General features: G+C 40.8%; 1 protein-coding gene across 2 annotated transcripts in view; it reads right to left on the bottom strand.

The window, feature by feature from the left end:
• Positions 1–22,457, bottom strand: part of adamts12 (ADAM metallopeptidase with thrombospondin type 1 motif 12) — a 340,375-nt gene that overhangs the window by 99,144 nt on the left and 218,774 nt on the right. For both annotated transcript variants that reach the window (XM_031894766.1, XM_018090830.2), the window contains exons 12-16: positions 19,108–19,277; positions 13,758–13,891; positions 8,473–8,593; positions 4,969–5,213; positions 391–529 (exon numbers count right to left, since the gene is read on the bottom strand). In XM_031894766.1, the coding sequence (XP_031750626.1) occupies positions 391–529; positions 4,969–5,213; positions 8,473–8,593; positions 13,758–13,891; positions 19,108–19,277 (809 nt within the window). The remainder of the gene's footprint in view (positions 1–390; positions 530–4,968; positions 5,214–8,472; positions 8,594–13,757; positions 13,892–19,107; positions 19,278–22,457) is intronic.

Genomic DNA, 22,457 nt, shown 5'->3' with positions numbered 1-22,457 from the left:
GGTGGCCAGCATGGCAAGGCTTATAGCAGCGGTTTGGGCAAGCATTCCTTGGAAATGGTTCAAAATTGTAAACCATATTGATTGATAAGTTAATACATTAATGATGTTAAGTTACATGTATCTTGATCTGTAATAAAAGCTGTGATCTTGTCTATCCCAAAACCTGGATGTTGTTATTTGTTATTAGTTGGTGGCTATCCTTTCTCCAGGGGTCTTGAGTAGATATGGTCAGATAATGTCTGGCAACTAAGTTTTCTTCAAGGAAAATAATCAGATTTATTAAAAATGTTCCATTTTTCATGCTGTACTACGTTGAGGGGGAGTTGAGGTGACTTTCTAACTGACAGTCACCATTACAAATGGCATTTAGAAGAAATCTTTTATATTTACCAGTTCCGCAAGTCGCACTACAGTCTGTCCAGCCTCCGTATCTCCACGTGTATACTGACTCGATCTCGTTTTCCAAGTTGACATCTTTTTGTATGACATACTCATATCGTACTCCCGGGTTGTGTTCCTGAAACAGGAGCTGTACAAACGGATTGATTAGCTGCTCCGGCAGTCATAAACAGTTTTGAAAAGAAAGGCAACTCTTGCAAAAAGCACTCTAACAACTATTTATTGGCAGACAACAATAGAAGACCAAAAGTCTTCCAATAACAATAAGTATTAAATATAAAGATATGGGATCCATTATCTGGAAACCTGTTATCGAGAAAGCTCAAAATTACAGAACACCATCTCCCATAGACTCAATGTTGATCAAATGATTCAATTTTTTTTAAAAATGATTTCCCTTTTTTCTGTAATAATAAAACAGTACCTGTACTTGATCCCAACTAAGATATAATTACCCCTTATTGGGGGCAAAACAGCCCTATTGGGTTTATTTCATGGTTAAATGATTCCCTTTTCTCTTTAATAATAAAACAGTACCTGTACTTGATCCCAACTAAGATATAATTACCCCTTATTGGGGGCAGAACAGCCCTATTGGGTTTATTTCATGGTTAAATGATTCCCTTTTCTCTGTAATAATAAAACAGTACCTGTACTTGATCCCAACTAAGATATAATTACCCCTTATTGGGGCAGAACAGCCCTATTGGGTTTATTTCATGGTTAAATGATTCCCTTTTCTCTGTAATAATATAACAGTACCTGTACTTGATCCCAACTAAGATATAATTACCCCTTATTGGGGCAGAACAGCCCTATTGGGTTTATTTCATGGTTAAATGATTCCCTTTTCTCTGTAATAATAAAACAGTACCTGTACTTGATCCCAACTAAGATATAATTACCCCTTATTGGGGGCAGAACAGCCCTATTGGGTTTATTTCATGGTTAAATGATTCCCTTTTCTCTGTAATAATAAAACAGTACCTGTACTTGATCCCAACTAAGATATAATTACCCCTTATTGGGGGCAGAACAGCCCTATTGGGTTTATTTAATGGTTAAATGATTCCCTTTTCCTTTTCCCCTTATTGGGGGCAGAACTCCCCAGTCCCTGTGCATAAATAACAAGATGTATTGTATGTTAAAAATGGAGTGACAGTGGTCACATCTGGCATGTTTACAAAGAAAACTATGGACTATCAGGGGCCCAAAAACCTACCGTTCTTTCCCGTGGAGCATTCCACCCTGCAAATATCACACACACAAAATGCTCTGCTTGATCTCCAATAGACGTCCATCATTACAGGGTCTTTTGTGGCTTTACTGAATGTGGCAAAAAAGGTTCAAAGTGCTTTCATATGTCTGCCTTCTGTAGATGTTTTTGTTTCAACATTGTAATGTACCTCCAAGGGATGCATTCAATATATTCACAATATATCGCCATCATTGCTTGGGGGAACCTTGGGAGCTGACTACATTGGTGGTAGGAACAGGGACAGGGTGATTAATCCAATGAAATGAAAAGCAGTGAATCTCTGAGCCAGCATTAGATTCACGGAACAGCTACACCCATTATTTTGCTTTTCATGCCACACAGTAGATGCACGTGTAAGCTTTACAAGGGCTCAGTTTATCTAGAGTTACCAGCTGTCAGTTCTGTAGTGTAATATAAAATTCACTATACAACAAGCCCACTGAGAATGGTCAAATCTCAAGGGGATATAACATCTAAAAGCCTCTGTACTAACTAAAAGAATTCAGACTTTCTATTCTGGTGCTGAAGAAGGAAGATGAAAAAAGGATCTTCTGGCACAAGATTGCCTTGAAGTTCATGTCTGTAAAGATGGCAATATCACTGGGGGTTTGTTGGGCAGGTTCTTTACTGAGGCTTTCTTCTTTTTGGAGATCAAAACTTGTCAAAACATGTGATTAAGTCACGACTGGGGGGCAGATGTTCCCATGCATTTGTTCCCATTAGAGTTTCTGTCCTCGGTGGGCTACATTTTAATACCCAGGTGGCCCTCCAGCCAGCTAAAACAGGATCCTAAACCTTCTTTAAACAAAAATAGAGCTAGTTATTCTGAAGTCCTAGTTTTCTTTTTACTTTAAATAGATGCAGTCAGTCTCTATACTAACTACAGTATATGCAAGGTTTGGGAATAGGGAATGGCCTCAGCAGTTGAGTTGGACATCAAGGTCCAGCTATCCCAACGTTGGGCCAGGATTCTGGAACTCGTAAAATATCTTAAGACTTCAACAACCACTTTATTTTTTTGTTAGATCACCTTCTCTCCCAAAAACCCATTACACATACGGTCATAGTCTTTACTAGAGATGAACATTTTTGTGACTCAGCCCTACAGTTTTGCCATTGTTTGGCAATTTTTTTTCCGGGAAAATCATGGATTTTCCACACTGAAAAGAAAAAGAAAAAACAGCCATTGACTTTAATGCACTTTATATTTTTTGAGCCAAAATATGATATTGTACCGAAAAAAACAGCATGAAAATGAGAATGTTGATTAATGGTCCTCCCCATATGACCAATATTAAGTATTATAGATTGTTATAGTGGGGAATCCCTGTGTCAAAACTCCAAGATAGGAAATTCACAACAATTGCATTAATTTATCACAATACATATTTCATAGAAAAATTCATACTAATCCCAGGTAATTCGTATAATACAGGCCCTTAACCTAATGAACCACATAAATAATAAATTACCATGAAAATAGGTGACCTTGTGGGAGGATTTAATGTATTCCTGGCCTAATGCAGCACTGTTATTGATATGGTAGCATAATATGCCCTTAATATTAATGTGTGTATTGGCCAGCTTTTATATCTTAGCTACAAATGATTGTAAAGCCCGGTGTAAATTGCTGGAATTACAGTATATAAATAAGTAATGCTTTTGCTAATTGATCCCTCTCAGAGGTCGTACTGTTCTTCTTTCAAATACTCTTGCCTACCACCTACCCAAACTAGACCCTAAGCCTCCACCCCACCTACAGGTAAGGGACCTGTTGTACAGAATGCTTGGGACCTGGGGTTTTTCAGATAATGGATATTTCCATACTAAAAAATCATTCAAACGTTAAATAAACCCAATAGGGCTGTTCTGCCCCCAATAAGGGGTAATTATATCTTAGTTGGGATCAAGTACAGGTACTGTTTTATTATTACAGAGAAAAGGGAATCATTTAACCATTAAATAAACCCAATAGGACTGTTCTGCCCCCAATAAGGGGTAATTATATCTTAGTTGGGATCAAGTACAAGGTACTGTTTTATTATTACAGAGAAAAGGGAATCATTTAACCATTAAATAAACCCAATAGGGCTGTTCTGCCCCCAATAAGGGGTAATTATATCTTAGTTGGGATCAAGTACAGGTACTGTTTTATTATTACAGAGAAAAGGGAATCATTTAACCATTAAATAAACCCAATAGGGCTGTTCTGCCCCAATAAGGGGTAATTATATCTTAGTTGGGATCAAGTACAGGTACTGTTTTATTATTACAGAGAAAAGGGAATCATTTAACCATTAAATAAACCCAATAGGGCTGTTCTGCCCCCAATAAGGGGTAATTATATCTTAATTGGGATCAAGTACAGGTACTGTTTTATTATTACAGAGAAAAGGGAATCATTTAACCATTAAATAAACCCAATAGGGCTGTTCTGCCCCCAATAAGGGGTAATTATATCTTAGTTGGGATCAAGTACAGGTACTGTTTTATTATTACAGAGAAAAGGGAATCATTTAACCATTAAATAAACCCAATAGGACTGTTCTGCCCCCAATAAGGGGTAATTATATCTTAGTTGGGATCAAGTACAGGTACTGTTTTATTATTACAGAGAAAAGGGAATCATTTAACCATGAAATAAACCCAATAGGACTGTTCTGCCCCCAATAAGGGGTAATTATATCTTAGTTGGGATCAAGTACAGGTACTGTTTTATTATTACAGAGAAAAGGGAATCATTTAACCATGAAATAAACCCAATAGGACTGTTCTGCCCCCAATAAGGGGTAATTATATCTTAGTTGGGATCAAGTACAGGTACTGATTTATTATTACAGAGAAAAAGGGAATCATTTCTTAAAATTTTAATTATGCAATTATAATGGAGTCTATGGGAGATGGCCTTCCCGTAATTCAGAGCTTTCTAGATAATGGGTTTTTGGATAACATATACCTGTATTAGAGAAACACTCAATTTGCATGACTACAGATATGCAACAAAAACTTCATAACCAAAATGCAATAGCTCTTTTTCTCTGTTGTTGATAAAGCTAATAGAAATGATTAAAACCAAAATAAGATATGTAGGATTAGAAGACAAGAAAACGACAGTCCGAAAATTCCTATATGTATCTTACTTGCCTCTACTTGATGGAACAAGGTCAGTATTTCTAATTAATTTGCCTCCCACAACCCATCAACTACAAACCCACTGCTAACTGTCTGCCAGTCTAAGTGCCAACAATAAATGATATGATTTAATATATGTGGGAGGGACATGTCTAAATGTAGGTTTCACAATTAATCACCTGTATCCAGATTGACTCGTTTGTCGGCCCGGAGGCTGTTATGTTCTCAGTGTCATTATTCCTTTGATAATGAAATATTGTTCCTGCCACCTTATATTCTCCATTCCACTGGATTATATATGCTCCATTCAAATAATATTTTCCTGGGTCTTCACTTCTTAGTGCCAGAAAGTTTCCAGCCTCTTCCACCTCTTCTATCTTAATGTCTCGAGCACCTTTTGGAATCAGCCCTACGTCAACATAACCTAGAGTAAAAGCAGATTAGAGTTTATACAGATTATATGTATGTACATCTTTATTTATAAAGTGCTACTTATGTACGCAGCGCTGTACAGTAGAATAGATGAATACACACAGGGGGTTATTAAGATAATAGATAAATTATTACAATAAACACAAATAAATAAAATATATAGTTGCAATAAGTTGAGTCAAAGAGACGAGAGGATGGAGGTCCCTGTCCCGTAGAGCTTACAGTCTATATGCTAGATGTAAAAATCACCAAAACAAAGATAAGAAAATACAGCAGATCAAACACATGAAACTGACATAGGAACAAACTTGCAGATAGAGAAATGATTGCATTAAGTGAATAAAACACATTCCGGCTATTGATGTTTCCTCTTTGAAGCCTTTACACTGCAAGTGCTCAGAATCGCTTTATTGCCCCGAGGAGCTGATTTCTGGAGAAAGTTAAATGTTTCTATTTCTTTTCAACCGCAGCTCATGTGCATAAATAGCTCTTACTGTGTTACAATTACATTTCAGTTCTTGCATAGCACCTTGCCCCACCGAGTGTAAATGAATGGTCTGCCCTCAGACCACTTGCCCTGCCCCTACTGACTGCCAGAAGGAAGCCCAATGACCCGAGTGAAGCAAAAGGGAAGAAGGGCATGACTAAGCTAGGAGGCAGACACCCTCCCTTTTTTCTCCCCCCCCCCCTTCCCTTTCCGGATATCCCAGTGTTACAGGCCAGGGCAAGGAAATAAGAAGGTTCCTCCCCGGATGTTAGCTCACCAGATCTTTTCGGCGGGCAAGAGGAGCAGGAGCTGACAGCATCCCGCCCTCCCTCCCCAATGGGTTAGTGTCAGTAGTCGCAGTGTGGGGGGTGGGGTCGGCCTTGAGCCCCAGAGGATATTAAAAAGGTGCAGTGAGCGGGTAACCGGGTAGGCCTGGGGTCACCAGGGAGGTGGATAATCCCAGAATGGGACTTGGGTAGTAGGCAGGACACAGGCTCCGGGCCTGGGCTCAGGGTCAGACCTCTTTGGAGGATATAAGTACTGCTGTTTAATGTTTGAATTTACAAACGGTTTAATACTAGTTATGGTTGTTGATATATAGAATTGCTGATTTATAAAATGATTTGCAATAAACAACTGCGGCCTTCTCTCCCCAATTAAGTGTCCGTTGTTTTATTGGGAGCAAGGGGGTAAAAGGGTGGGGGGCAACAGGCTCGACGCTGCATTAGTCATGGCCACAACACCCACAAGCATTATTGTCATGTTGCTGATGTTGTGTTGCCCCAGGCAGCAATTTACCAGGTGATATTAAGAACCAAATTTCCAATTTTAACCTGATATAGATCCATTCTAGCAATAATCAAATCTGTCCTGTTTTTCCGAAAAATTGTGAAACTGCTTAAAAAGTCACAAAATGTGACTACTGCGCAACTTTTTTTTAACACGTGCAACTTTATTTGGTGAAACCACAACTTTTTTTGACCTGGTCATAACTTTTTTTGACACAACAGCTTCTTATTTGACACAAGCGCTACTTATTTGATGCGACCAGACCTTTTTTGACACAACTGCAACTTTTTTTGGTCATCTTGGCACTTTCCGCAAAGAAATGGAGTAGTAGTGAAAAAATATATGGGCTGTATGGTGGTTCAGTGAGTAACACTTCTGCCTTGCAGCACTGAGGTCCTGTGTTCAATCCCATCCAGGGCACTATTTGTAAGGAACTTGTATGTTATCTGCAAGGGTTTCCTCCCACACTCCCAGTGCCGGATTTGTGTTCTGGCTGCCACTGTTGATCGCCCCCCGTGGCAGCGCATGCGCAAACAATTAAACTCCCATACTAAGCAGTGGGGAGAGGTCTCCATTTCTCCGTATGGGGGCAAAATTAAAAATTTAGCTGCGGCGGGGTGCCCCTAAATTTCTGCCCCTTTAGGCCTGGCCTTTGTGGCCTCTCCACAAATCTGGGCCTGCACACTACAACAACCTACAGGCAGGTTAGCTGGCTTCTGACTAAACTGACCATAGTGTGATAGGGACCTTAGATTGTAAGCTCCACTGGGGCAGGGACTGATGGGAATGGGATAGGGACCTTAGATTGTAAGCTCCACTGGGGCAGGGACTGATGGGAATGGGATAGGGACCTTAGATTGTAAGCTCCACTGGGGCAGGGACTGATGAGAATGTGATAGGGACCTTAGATTGTAAGCTCACTGGGGCAGGGACTGATGGGAATGGGATAGGGACCTTAGATTGTAAGCTCACTGGGGCAGGGACTGATGGGAATGTGATAGGGACCTTAGATTGTAAGCTCACTGGGACAGGGACTGATGGGAATGTGATAGGGACCTTAGATTGTAAGCTCACTGGGGCAGGGACTGATGGGAATGTGATAGGGACCTTAGATTGTAAGCTCCACTGGGGCAGGGACTGATGGGAATGTGATAGGGACCTTAGATTGTAAGCTCCACTGGGGCAGGGACTGATGGGAATGTGATAGGGACCTTAGATTGTAAGCTCACTGGGGCAGGGACTGATGGGAATGTGATAGGGACCTTAGATTGTAAGCTCCACTGGGGCAGGGACTGATGGGAATGTGATAGGGACCTTAGATTGTAAGCTCCACTGGGGCAGGGACTGATGGGAATGTGATAGGGACCTTAGATTGTAAGCTCCACTGGGGCAGGGACTGATGGGAATGTGATAGGGACCTTAGATTGTAAGCTCCACTGGGGCAGGGACTGATGGGAATGTGATAGGGGCCTTAGATTGTAAGCTCCACTGGGGCAGGGACTGATGGGAATGTGATAGGGACCTTAGATTGTAAGCTCACTGGGGCAGGGACTGATGGGAATGTGATAGGGACCTTAGATTGTAAGCTCCACTGGGGCAGAGACTGATGGGAATGTGATAGGGACCTTAGATTGTAAACTCACTGGGGCAGGGACTGATGGGAATGTGATAGGGACCTTAGATTGTAAGCTCACTGGGGCAGGGACTGATGGGAATGTGATAGGGACCTTAGATTATAAGATCACTGGGGCAGGGACTGATGAAAAATCATTCTGGGGAAATGTGTCGTTGCTCTATAAATAAAAATATTGCTCCCCTCCCAGTAATACTTTTAACCATGTGGTATAAGACCAGCTCAAACAAAAGACTGACACAGAAAAGAAGGAAGAAAAAGACGAGCCACAACAGAATAGATCTCAATTGCGCAGGTGAGCTATTGAACAGATATTCCCTTAGGAAATACGAATAAACATACCGAATCCATCTGTTTGATTAAATACTTTTTTGATTGTTTGGCAGCTTGAGCCGTCTCCCAGGCAGATGCCGCATCGATCCTCGGTAGCATTCGAGTCTATTTCATAATCACAGCCAACTTTCTAAAGGGAAAAATATTGAAAACTGGCTTAGGAAATGGAAAGTCAATACTGAAAAAAACCCCTGTAAGGTGCCAGGTATAGAACAGCTACAGTAAAGCACAGTGAGCTGGCTTTTATGGTTTCATTTGTGTGTGTAATAATAAAACACAGTATATTGTTATATAATTTATGACTATGTATGTAATCATAATGTACAGGTATGGGACCCATTATCCAGAATGCTCAGGACCTGGGGTTTTCCGGATAAGGGATCTTTCCGTAATTCAAATCTCCTACCTTAAGTCTACTAAAAAAAATTATTTAAACAGTAAATTAAACCCAATAGGATTGTTCTGCCCCCAATAAGGGTTAATTATATCTTAGTTGGGATCAAGTACAGGTACTGTTTTATTATTACAGAGAAAAGGGAATCATTTAACCATGAAATAAACCCAATAGGACTGTTCTGCCCCCAATAAGGGGTAATTATATCTTAGTTGGGATCAAGTACAGGTACTGTTTTATTATTACAGAGAAAAGGGAATCATTTAACCATGAAATAAACCCAATAGGGCTGTTCTGCCCCCAATAAGGGGTAATTATATCTTAGTTGGGATCAAGTACAGGTACTGTTTTATTATTACAGAGAAAAGGGAATCATTTAACCATGAAATAAACCCAATAGGACTGTTCTGCCCCCAATAAGGGGTAATTATATTTTAGTTGGGATCAAGTACAGGTACTGTTTTATTATTACAGAGAAAAGGGAATCATTTAACCATTAAATAAACCCAATAGGGCTGTTCTGCCCCAATAAGGGGTAATTATATCTTAGTTGGGATCAAGTGCAGGTACTGTTTTATTATTACAGAGAAAAGGGAATCATTTAACCATGAAATAAACCAATAGGACTGTTCTGCCCCCAATAAGGGGTAATTATATCTTAGTTGGGATCAAGTACAGGTACTGTTTTATTATTACAGAGAAAAGGGAATCATCTAAACATGAAATAAACCCAATAACATTGTTCTGCCTCCAATAAGGGGTAAGTAAGAGTCTATGGGAGATTGCCTTTCTGTAATTCTGAACTTTCTGGATAATGGGTTTCCAGATAAGGGGTCTGATACCTGTACCCCTCTTCCTGAACCTTCATGTAGTCTGCGGTAGGCAATAGTTGGGCCCAACTCAAAGGACTGGGCCAGGTATGTAATAATAGAAGGTTGGGGAGAGTGATGAAGATGTGTCAAAGCCCACAAGACCCTTTAAACTGAGACTATTGGGGAAAACAAGGAGTAATGTTCCCCTGCAGAGCTCAGCCTGGATTCTTTTCACCCTAGAAGGGTCCTATGTGCCCTCATTACTGGCTACAGGCATAGCTTTCCTTTGTATAAATGTTCTATATTATTGTGTATTGGATTTTGTGTATGAGTATCCCTTGGATCTTGCGTGCATTCTGGGTATTTAATTGCACTAGGAGCTCCAGCATTTCTCTCCCATACGTGTGTATTGGAAAGGACTTAGTGACAAACTGTTCCTGGAAGGGAAGGACATCAGAAGCCGAGAAGCAGCTGGCCAGCTAATGACTACTAATGAAGCTGATGCCTTACATAGTTACATAGTTACATAGGATTGAAAAAAGACCTGTGTCCATCAAGTTCAACCCATCCAAGTAAACCCAGCACACCTAACCCACACCTACCAATCTATACTCACATACATAAACTATAAATACAACCACTAGTACTAACTGTAGATATTAGTATCACAATAGCCTTGGATATTCTGATTGATCAAGAACTCATCCAGGCCCCTCTTAAAGGCATTAACAGAATCTGCCATTACCCCATCACTAGGAAGGGCATTCCATAACCTCACTGCCCTCACCGTGAAAAACCACCTACGCTGCTTCAAATGGAAGCTCCGTTCCTCTAATCTAAAGGGGTGACCTCTGGTGCGCTGATTGTTTTTATGGGAAAAAAGAACATCCCCCAACTGCCTATAATCCCCTCTAATGTACTTGTACAGAGTAATCATGTCCCCTCGCAAGCGCCTCTTTTCCAGAGAAAACAACCCCAACCTCGACAGTCTAACCTCATAGTTTAAATCTTCCATCCCCTTAACCAGTTTAGTTGCACGTCTCTGCACTCTCTCCAGCTCATTAATATCCTTCTTAAGGACTGGAGCCCAAAACTGCACTGCATACTCAAGGTGAGGCCTTACCAGGGACCTATAAAGGGGCAAAATTATGTTCTCATCCCTTGAGTCAATGCCCTTTTTTATACAAGACAGCACTTTATTTGCTTTAGTAGCCACAGAATGACACTGCCTGGAATTAGACAACTTGTTATCAACAAAAACCCCTAGATCCTTCTCCATTAAGGAAACCCCCAACACACTACCATTCAGTAGATAGTTTGCGTTTATATTATTTCTACCAAAGTGCATAACTTTGCACTTATCAACATTGAACCTCATTTTCCAGTTTGCTGCCCAGTTATCTAATTTTGTCAAATCGCTCTGCAAAGCGGCAGCATCCTGCATGGAACTTATAGTTTTGCACAATTTAGTGTCATCAGCAAAAATAGAAACAATACTGTCTATGCCCACCTCCAGGTCATTAATAAACAAGTTAAACAGCAAAGGCCCAAGGACTGACCCCTGCGGTACTCCACTAACCACACTGGTCCAATTAGAAAATGTTCCATTTACAACCACTCTTTGTACTCTATCCTTCAGCCAGTTCTCTATCCCCTCCTAATGCCTCTAATTTCTCTGTATCTAATAGGATTAGGCCAATGGAAGCAGCAATAACAGTTCATGGAAACTCCTAATTTTGTTTGGTTGTATGGATGCCCTTTAAAGCCACTACTGTGCTGTGTCCCCAATGACAGGAATTCTGGTTGTGAAGTTATCGGTGCAAATTCCATTTCCACATCTACAGCCAACACATTTTGTATATGGTATATATATGGTATATGGTGGCTTTATGTTGCCCTTACCCGCCAGGCCTCTGCCATGTCTACAACTGTCATGTCAATGGAATTACCAACCTGCAGTTAAACCTGTGGTCTTCTAGGTGTCCTTAATCAACAACTTGGGGAAGTTTTGTTTGTGAGAAAATTGTGATTAAATGTAAACGAGTTGTGTTTTGCTTCTCACTTTTTGTTTTTCGCTCACTAGAATATCTACAAGTAAGATTGGGGTATCTGTATATGGATGAAAACCAACCAACTGTTACATCTACACAATAATTAAATGGACAGAGTAACCATTTCAACGCAAGCTGGGACTCCCTTTGCTTGATATTAGTACATTGGTGTGAATAACGAATCTCAAACAAGACATTTGCATTTTTATTATATTCCTTCTAATTTGCTTCCATCTATGAACCGACTAATTATTTCTTCTCAGTGTACAATTCTACATAATGCATTCATTATACAAACCTCAGAAATAACCCACAATACACTTAAGACGTCATAAGCACAAAATTTGCATTTATCTGGGTATTTCATTGATTGTTTTATTCCCTTTTAATGTACAGAAATGTATTTTATTTCATTAGATGTTTCTGTAGGACTGTATGGCATGTTAACTTTATTCCTTATTGCCTCACTTACAGGGTTTATATCTATTGTACTGTCACTGTGGTTGGGAAAATAGTTTCTCCCATCTTCTTTCCTGTTCTTTGTCTTACTATTCCCCTTCATTCTTTGTGTCCTCTAGTTCCTTGTTCCCTTCACTTCAATCTCTCTCTTCTCCTCAAGGGTCAACCATAGGTAAAGGACTGGAATGAAGAAGCCTATATGATGAATACACTTGTGGTTATGGATTAGGACAGTGATCCCCAACCAGTGGCTCGGGGGCAACATGTTGCTCACCAACACCTTAGATATTGCCCCCAGTGGCCTCAAAGCAGTTGCTCATTTTTCAATTTCTGGTTAGGAGACAAGCTTTTGTTTCATAAAAACCCAGTGTAATTGCCCAACAAAGCCTTCTGTAGGCTGCTAGGGATGTAGAGAACCTAAAAAAAAAAGTTCGCGAACATATGCCAAAACCCGCGAATATTCACGAACTTTGCGAACCCCATAGACTTCAATGGGAAGGCGAACATTAAAAACTAGAAAAGCCATTTCTGGCCAGAAAACTGATTTTAAAGTTGTTTAAAGGGTGTCACGACCTGGACAGTGGCATGCAGGAGGGGGATCAAGGGCAAAAACTTCTCTGAAAAATACTTTGTTGGCACAGAGTTGCGCAAAAAACGCAAGCTATTCTAGCGAAAATACGCGGCTTTTTTGCTATGTCGCGCTTAAACACCATGAAAATGGGATTTGCGGAAAAACGCCATGTGTGACTTGTGCGGCGTATTGTACAATTCTTTTGCGACGATAAAAAACGCGGCGGAAAACGTGGCGCGAACTCAAACTGCGAACATACGCTGAAAGATCGTGAACATATGCGTTCGCGAACACCCGAAGTTCGCGTGAATTTGTTCACCGGCGAACAGTTCGCTACATCTCTATAGGCTGCCAGTCAACACAGGGGCTATCAAATAGCCAATTACAGCTCTCATTAACAGCTTCAGAATGTTTTTCCATGCTTGTGTTGCTCTCCAAAGATTTTTCCATTTGAATGTGGCTCACGGGTATAAAAGGTTGGGGATCCCTGGATTAGGATATTCTGGAACAAGTCTGCTGGGATTTACAGAACGTAAGTCTGTAAGGCAAGATTCAGGTTACGGGCGAGTCAATAAGGCAGACAAGAATTTAGGACAAGTGGAAGAAGAAGTCTATAAGACAGGAGTTTAGGGCAGACGGAAGGTAGAACAAGTCCTGTAGTTCCAGTTCCATTGGTTTCTTATTCTGCCTTCTTCTGAAGCAGGATTGCATTATGGGTTACCATCATGTGTTTGATTAGAACAATTTTTATTAAAGTGCCTACTACTCTTTGACTTTAGGTATATATATTTAAATATGTGAGTTTCTGAAGCAATTAGAGATGCTGGTGCAAATACACACATTTTTATCACAGCGGGGCAACAGAATAATATATTTAAATGACATTAATAAATGAAATAAATGCCGACGAAAACATTATGGGCATTATGGGCAAACAAATGATTCACACACAGGTTACTAACAAAAATAAAAGAGTTACAGTTTAGTAAATGAAACATACCCAATACCTTGCATATGCCATTAATGCAGACATCTCGGCTCTTGTTCCTCTCAAAGCAAGGCGTGCCATCAATCACCGCGTCAAGGAATTTATTGGCGAAGTTCCCGCTGGAGGACCTGCAGTGCAGCTCGCATGGATTCTCTGCACGAGAAACAAACAAGCCATTTCCTACTCACATCAATTTATTCCAATTTTCGTCTAATCCCCTTTTGTTGAAATAAGTGCAGAATCGGATTAGTTCTATAAACTTGTTAGCGTTAAGAGTTTACTTTCCATGCACAATTCATGTCGATGTGCAATCCCAATCCCATTTATTTTGATACACAACTGGCACGACTCCCTCTAGCAACCAACTATTTTGTGAAAAACATTGCATTGTAGGAAAAAAGCATGGGGATTGCACTCTAAATTGCACTTGGCTCACTGCTTACTCTCATAAATGACCCCCACTGTCGAGCAATGAAAATAAATGTGCAATAATATTGTCTGCTAAAGCTTTTTCAGACTAATTCTCTTTTACAAATCCAATCTCGTTTAAGGATAGCTTCCTTTAACGCAGTCTTTGCCTTGCAACTAATGATTCCAGATATATCTATGCATATAAATACAGACAGGTAGATAAATACAGGGTCAGACTGGGGCCCCTGTCAGCCACGTCCCCCGCACCCCCTCCTCCCCCTTCCGCAGGGCCCCCACTGAGCGACCCCGCTGGGTCCCCCCCTACCCCCCCCGCAGGGTCCCGCACCCATGTCCATGCATTAGTATCCCATTTGCAAGGAGCAAGTCAGGAGTCTGTTCTAACAGTACCCTGTGGAACAAATACTATGTCCAAGAAGGCACTATACATCAGAGCAGCCTGGGTAGGTGCAGTGGTGTTCAGCACAACTATTCAAAAGTGCAAGGAGCATGTTTGGCTGCAGTAAAAGCAACAAACAGTGACAATATGTACACGAATAAGCATTGGTGTAAGTGCAAATTCATGACATAAGCGTACACAGCATGTGATAATACAGTGGAACAGTACAATTCACTTACAAAACTACAAAGAATTCATTCATCCAAGGGCATGATGCCTGTATCGATTTGGATAAAAGTATTTTGTATCATCATCATCAAAGGGATATAGACAAACTTTTGTTTCCCTAAGCTGAATGCTGATAAAAATATACAGTATAAATATATATACAGTATACACACACATTTAGCTCCATGTCTGTGCAATATCCAGGTGCTGTAAGTGATGCCGCGGTGCCTATAAGTGAAGCCCTGTCTCAGTCTAATCTTTATAATTGATGTCATACAGTAGCTAGGTGCTAACCTGTTTTATCAATGTCCCATGTATTACCCCAAGTAATGTTCTATCTAAGCCATGCCCTAATTACATCCAAGTAATAAAATATTACTTTGCTAGGACTGCACTTAGATAATTGCTTTCTAAAGTTCTTTAAAAGAGAAAGTCTAATATCACTCCTGCTTAGGCCTTTCCTTGTCCAGCTATTTTCTTCCCTATGTAAAGCCCTAGCCAGGTGATGTTCTGTCCCATCTGAGTGATGTCCTATCGAGGTTATGTCTAAGCCAGGGGTACAAAACTTTTCTTTCTCATGAGCCACAGTCAAAGGTAAAAAAAAGACTTGGGGAGTAACACAAGCACCATAAAAGTTCATGGAGGAGCCAAATAAGGACTGTGATTGGCTATTAGGGGCCTCTATGCACATTATCAGCTTACAGGAGGCTTTATTTGGTAGGAAATCTTGTTTTTATTCAACCAAAAGTTTCCCCCAAGTCAGGAATTCAGAAATAAGCACCTGCTTTGGGGACACTGAGAGCAACATCCAATAGACTTATGAGCAACATGTTGCCCCCGAGGCACTGGTTGGGCATAACTGGTCTAAGCAATGTTCTCTCTGACAGATGCCCTAAGTAAGTAATGTTCTGCCTGTATAAATAATGTACCACACAGGTAACATTATATGTATGTGACTTATGTAGGCATGTTCTGTCTATGCAAAGTCTATCTAAGGCTCATAGCACACCAGGCATCTGTCAGTGCTTGGGCTGCCTGTTATTGAAGTGAACTGGCTGTAACCAGCAATAACAGATGGATTTTGGACCATAAATGCAGAATAACACGTGTGGAGCAAACACACGGAGTGCCACAAGCCTAAGCAATGTCATTTAGCTCGTCAAGTTCTTATACTCAAGTAGTGCAAAGGTTTACAAATAGCCTCCTAGTCAAACACAGAGGGATTTCTGCTCTCTCAGATTTCTGGGGCAATACACTATGACTATATTAAAGTTAGAATCTGTGTCATATGTGCACTAATATAGACTCATATATTAATCAAATTATTAAATAAGCATTCTTCTCTGTGCCTTTAACTCTCAACCTGATTTGTGGAAGAACATTGAGCCCTGTTTATTTGCAATACTGGGAAAATATTCATATAAAGTTCAGTAATTTCCAATTTTCTTTTTAACCGCCCTAGTAACTAGCAGCCAATTCCACATCCCATTACATAAACAAATAAATTGGCTTCGCACTATATGCACTGCTTAATCAGAAACTGCACTCGTAGAAATGCAATGACGGTACTTATTTATATATTCCAAATGGACATTAGCCAGCACTTACTATACGATGAATGCACAATTGTAATAAGGTTATTGGCAGACAACAAGGAGCTCGATGACTATATAATAACACAAGACTTCAGGCTGAGTAAATTTATTCAGGTCATGGAAATTCAAGGTTGAATCCCAAATTTCTTTATATGTTCTAGTACAGGGCTACATGTGGTCCTTCAAGAGATTTTATGGGCTGCAGATTGCTGACTCTTCAGATGAAATCTAATTTTATTTAAAGCTGGCTCCCAAATATGCCAGATATGGTCCTGCTAAATATTTTCATAGCCTCCTGACCTCTGAGTGGCTCCACAGATCTCTTTGGTGGCATCATAATTTGATCATAATATGGTCTCCAAAATGCTGGATCTGGCTATTTTTATAGACCGTAGACTGCTGGAGCACTCCATTGGCCTCATTGGGTGACTTTCTAATTCAAATCCGGCTCCCAAACATGCCAGATACTTTAATAGCTTTCCTGATTTCTGAGTGGCTTCATTGACCTCTTTGGATGAGATTGTAATTTGGATATAATATGGTCCCCAAAAATGCTGGGTGTGGCCAAAGAGATTTTTATAGCCCCCAGAATGTTCAAGGGCTCCACTCACTTCTGGGTGATATCATAATTTGACATCATAATTGTATTATAACCTTGACCCCAAATGTGCTGGATATGGCTCTCTCAAAAGAGAATTCTGAAGAACTTTCCTTATCGCTATAGCTAACATCATAATTCTAACACTGACCCCAAACATGCCACATGTGGCCCTCCAAGAGTTCCATTGACCTCTTCAGATGACATCATAATTTCATTAGAAAATGGCCACCAAACATGCCACATGTGGCCATCCAAGACAGAGTTCCATTGACCTCTTCAGATGACATCATAATTTCATTAGAAAATGGCCACCAAACATGCCACATGTGGCCCTCCAAGACAGAGTTCCATTGACCTCTTCAGATGACATAATAATTTCATTAGAAAATGGCCACCAACCATGCTGAATGAGGCCCTCCAAGACAGAGTTCCATTGACCTCTTCAGATGACATCATAATTTCATTAGAAAATGGCCACCAAACATGCCACATGTGGCCCTCCAAGACAGAGTTCCATTGACCTCTTCAGATGACATCATAATTTCATTAGAAAATGGCCACCAACCATGCTGAATGAGGCCCTCTGAGGGATTTTTATAACCCCCTATACAAGTTTATAGTGAATAGCTGGCCCATTACATGGAAACAGTCGGACAGCACTGTTGTAATAATTCAAAATAGGAGGCTACATTATTTCTTATAATACACAAGTATCAATGAGTCATGTGACCCAGGTGAAATCACTAAGCACCATTTCTATCTGATTTAGAGCTTATGACTAAAGCCCAATTACAAAATGGTATTTAGAATAACCCTTCTGGAGTGTGGATGCCTTGGCTGCAGTTATTTCACATCTGAATGAGAGCCCCACCTACTCTCTTTTCAATGCAGCCCAAAATAATTCAGTGCCATTTGTTGAAAGTTCAACTTCATATTGGAGAAATGATTCCTAAGCTCTGGAGCTCATTAAACCCATTTCTACTCATAACTTGAGGAACTGCCTGTTATAATGTAAATCTGGTATCAGTAACCAACCACACTGTGAGCAATAATAGCCTTTTGTCAAATAAATACAATGGCAAATAAGGTTTCATCATATGGAGTTTTTTTTGCAGGGAAGGGATCTGTTATCCAGAGTGCTTGGGTTTTTTCCAGATAAAAGATCTTTCTACATGTGTCTTAAGGCTACTGAAAACACTTAGGGCTGTGACACACGGGGAGATTAGTCGCCAAATCTCCCTTGTCGTGGGCGACTAATCCCCCCCGAAATGTCATCCCACCGGCTAGAATATAAATTGCCGGTGGAATGGCATACGCGGCGCCGCGATTTGCTGAAGTCACGGAAGTTTCCTCCCAAGGCAACTTCGGCAAATCATGGTGCGGCGTATGTCATTCCACCGCGACTAATCTCCCCATGTGTCACAGCCCTTAGGGGCCTATTTATTATGTATAAAAAATGGCAACAAAATTCACCACAAATTGCCAAGCTTCACCGTGTAAAAACGCCATCATTTTTTTTACACATTTTTTTCGTCCACCAGAACTTATGTAAAATAACGGCATAAAATCTGGTGTTTGGATGGTGAAATTTGTCTTTTATTTTACACAGCTTTTTACACCAATTTTTAGGCGAATTTCTTTTTACACAGCATAATAAATAGGCCCCCTAATAAACATGGACTTGTCATGCCGGAATAGCTGTGTGCTGAGATAAGTACATAACGAGTAGCATGATGAACTAAATTACTCTAATAACCCCAGAATAACATACCCTAGTCCGTGCAGTCAGTCTGATCAAGTTTCTGACTTATAAGATGAAATCTCCAGCTCCTTTCCTCTACTTCCTGGTACAGTGTGAAGCCCCTCCCCCTCTTCCTGTTCAGCTCTCCTCATCTCTTCGACTACAGGGTAGTAGTTGAAGAGGAGAGCATTCTGTGCATGCATGACAGAGAAGAAACTTTCTGGGAATACACAGTCGGGCAGTTATGTATGGGCACAGAAAAAAAGCTGTAGTCGAAGGGATGAGGAGATCCACTGTGTAAAATTCAAAGGAAATGGGGAATATACCAATACAAATAGTTTTGTTACAATATTTTAATCTGCTTTCTTCTGCACACTTGGTTTCATGAGGACATACCTGTATTGTAAATAGGAATCCATTGGTACAGTTCATTCTTGTAGGGTACCGTGTTAAATTCAGTGCACTGCATCTCACGGAAGGATGGATAGTCTTTGGGGCAGGGCTGTATGTTACATATCCTGTAGCGCTTTCTTTCCCCCGTACAATATTTGCCTCCAAATTTCGGCCTGAAAGACAAAACACAGATTTTTATGCTCAGTGTTCTAAAACTGTTGTTTCATTCATGGTTGGACTGGTCTTCTGGGAGCACCGGAGAACCTCCTGACGGGCCCTTTTCATATTACCATCCTGTGCACTAGCCGGCCCCAGGGATAAAATAAAATTTGGATGTTATTTGACATGTATATACTGTATATATATATAGAGGGATATCCACAAGCTAAAGAAGAGGTAATTATTGAGAAAACCTAGGTTGGCTGGAAGCACTGTGTTATCTATTAAAATGGTTTGTAAATATAAGTCTGGTTTCTTAGAAAGTTCACAGTTGTGTGACTTACTATAACAGCTGATGGAAGAAGCTCAACGTTAGTGTTCCGCCTTCTGGGAAGTTATCATACCTGGCACCTTATATCTGACACTGGAAATTTAGTCTCTAAGGGGTTTTTTTTTGCCAGGGAAAGCCTGACATACATGTAATTCCTATAGATTCCTCCAAAAGGTGTCCAATGGGAATGTCAAGTTATATAAATACTAAGATTCATCAACCTAGAGAATTAAACCTAATTGTGCAGGAATAAGCAATGTTTCACAGTTATAAGTTGCGCTAACATGATTATTTGTAACCTAGTGTCACAAAACATATAGATATATTGCTTATTTCAGCATTTTGTCTTCTAATAACAAAGCCTAAATTAGCTACAACCAAAGGCTATCATTACAGAGCTGTCTTATGGAGCAAGTCCAACATAATGTGCACCTGCAGAGCAGTAGCTATTGGTAGGAAGGCTGCCGCAGAGCTCAATAATGTAGCACAACTCCAACCAATGGCTGTGCTGGGTAATAGCCTCTGGGAAGGGACTGGGGCTGTGGGATAGCAGGTATAGTAGGGAGAGATGGTGCCTATAGTAGCAGTGGGATAATAGCCTCTGGGAAGGGACTGGGGCTGTGGGATAGCAGGTATAGTAGGGAGAGATGGTGCCTATAGTAGCAGTGGGGGGATAATAGCCTCTGGGAAGGGACTGGGGCTGTGGGATAGCAGGTATAGTAGGGAGAGATGGTGCCTATAGTAGCAGTGGGATAATAACCTCTGGGAAGGGACTGGGGCTGTGGGATAGCAGGTATAGTAGGGAGAGATGGTGCCTATAGTAGCAGTGGGATAATAGCCTCTGGGAAGGGACTGGGGCTGTGGGATAGCAGGTATAGTAGGGAGAGATGGTGCCTATAGTAACAGTGGGGGGATAATAGCCTCTGGGAAGGGACTGTGGCTGTGGGATAGCAGGTATAGTAGGGAGAGATGGTGCCTATAGTAGCAGTGGGGGGATAATAGCCTCTGGGAAGGGACTGTGACTGTGGGATAGCAGGTATAGTAGGGAGAGATGGTGCCTATAGTAGCAGTGGGGGGATAATAGCCTCTGGGAAGGGACTGGGGCTGTGGGATAGCAGGTATAGTAGGGAGAGATGGTGCCTATAGTAGCAGTGGGGGGATAATAGCCTCTGGGAAGGGACTTTGGCTGTGGGATAGCATGTATAGTAGGGAGAGATGGTGCCTATAGTAGCAGTGGGGGGATAATAGCCTCTGGGAAGGGACTGGGGTTGTGGGATAGCAGGTATAGTAGGGAGAGATGGTGCCTATAGTAGCAGTGGGGGGATAATAGCCTCTGGGAAGGGACTGGGGCTGTGGGATAGCAGGTATAGTAGGGAGAGATGGTGCCTATAGTAGCAGTGGGGGGATAATAGCCTCTGGGAAGGGACTGGGGCTGTGGGATAGCAGGTATAGTAGGGAGAGATGGTGCCTATAGTAGCAGTGGGGGGATAATAGCCTCTGGGAAGGGACTGGGGATGTGGGATAGCAGGTATAGTAGGGAGAGATGGTGAAATGTGGTGGAAATGTGGTGGAAACCAGTACTGCTGCAACCCTTTCACTCCGCGAGTAAGTACCTCATTTTATGTGTATACAACATCAAGAACAAGATAATGAAGGAGGTGCATATGTAACAAACCCTAGATCATCTAACAATGTCATTACTGTTATTATAATGAGGCAAAGAGTAAAAAGAATTAAATATAAAAAAGTAAAATGTGCCAAACTGGAGGCAAATCAGAACTTTAACAGAAATATCCATTGGAGAAATTTAATAAGAGATGCAGAGTTGGCCCAGGTTTAGCAACCCATGGAAACCAATCATCATTTTGCTTTCAAACAGTAAAGTGACGGGAAGTGTGTGGGGTTTTCATATATTTGAGTTAAACTGTAATTGCTCAAAGCAACCCCCTCTGGGCTTTTATTTGCTTAATAAGCTTAATACATATCTCATGAAAGCTTGATGGTTTTTATATGCACAGAGCGTATTTACATTTATACATGAGTGGGAGTTGCAATATCATTTCCCTCGGCTTAAGCAATAGGAAAATAACCTTCACAATTCATAGAAATTGTCTGTGTGTGTTTTTAAAGCAATTAAAAAAGGACAAAAGCCAAAACTTATGACCCTTAAATGAGAATTGTATATAAGGCAGTGATCTCTATACTATTAACCTTCGGTAAGAATTGCCTTTGTAGTCACCGTGTATTCACAGATGTCACAGGTCTGTTGTGCAAATGTACGGAACATGCCCTGTGTTTATTACATAGGCTACTTATTGTGGCTTTGTAGTTGTATTATGGCTGGAATGGAGCTCAAACTCATTCTCATAAATGCATATATATCATATAAGCTATACACTATATATACATATACCTACACTAACTTTGAATACCTTTCTCCCTGCATGCAGCTTTATTTTGTTTCTCTTACAAGCACCTGAACTGCAGCTCTTTCAGTGACTTCCTTGTCTAGCATGAAGCTCTGCCCATTTTGCTTTTTGAGCCCTCCTTCTCTCTCTGACTATAAAGACCTCAGAGATGTGCCTACCGGGCATTCTCACTGTCTCTGTTCTAAATAAAATCAATCAGGCATACGCAGTAGGCACCTCTTTGAGGTCACCATAGTTGGAGAAAGAAGGAGGGCTCGGAAATCAAAAGGGGGTTGAGCTTTATGCTAGCCAAGGAAGTCAGTAAAAGAGTTGTAGTTGAACTGGCTGTGATACAGAAACTAAATAAATCTGGATGCTGGGGGAAAGGTATGTTATTCTTGGGGCTGTACATAGTAAATGTACAAAAAGCCTTACCAGGGACCATTAAATAACGT

The sequence above is a fragment of the Xenopus tropicalis genome, chromosome 1, assembly GCF_000004195.4.
Source record: "Xenopus tropicalis strain Nigerian chromosome 1, UCB_Xtro_10.0, whole genome shotgun sequence".
Lineage (NCBI taxonomy): Eukaryota > Metazoa > Chordata > Amphibia > Anura > Pipidae > Xenopus > Xenopus tropicalis.
Note: the sequence above shows the minus strand (reverse complement) of the source record. Positions and strands in the feature narration are given on the sequence as shown.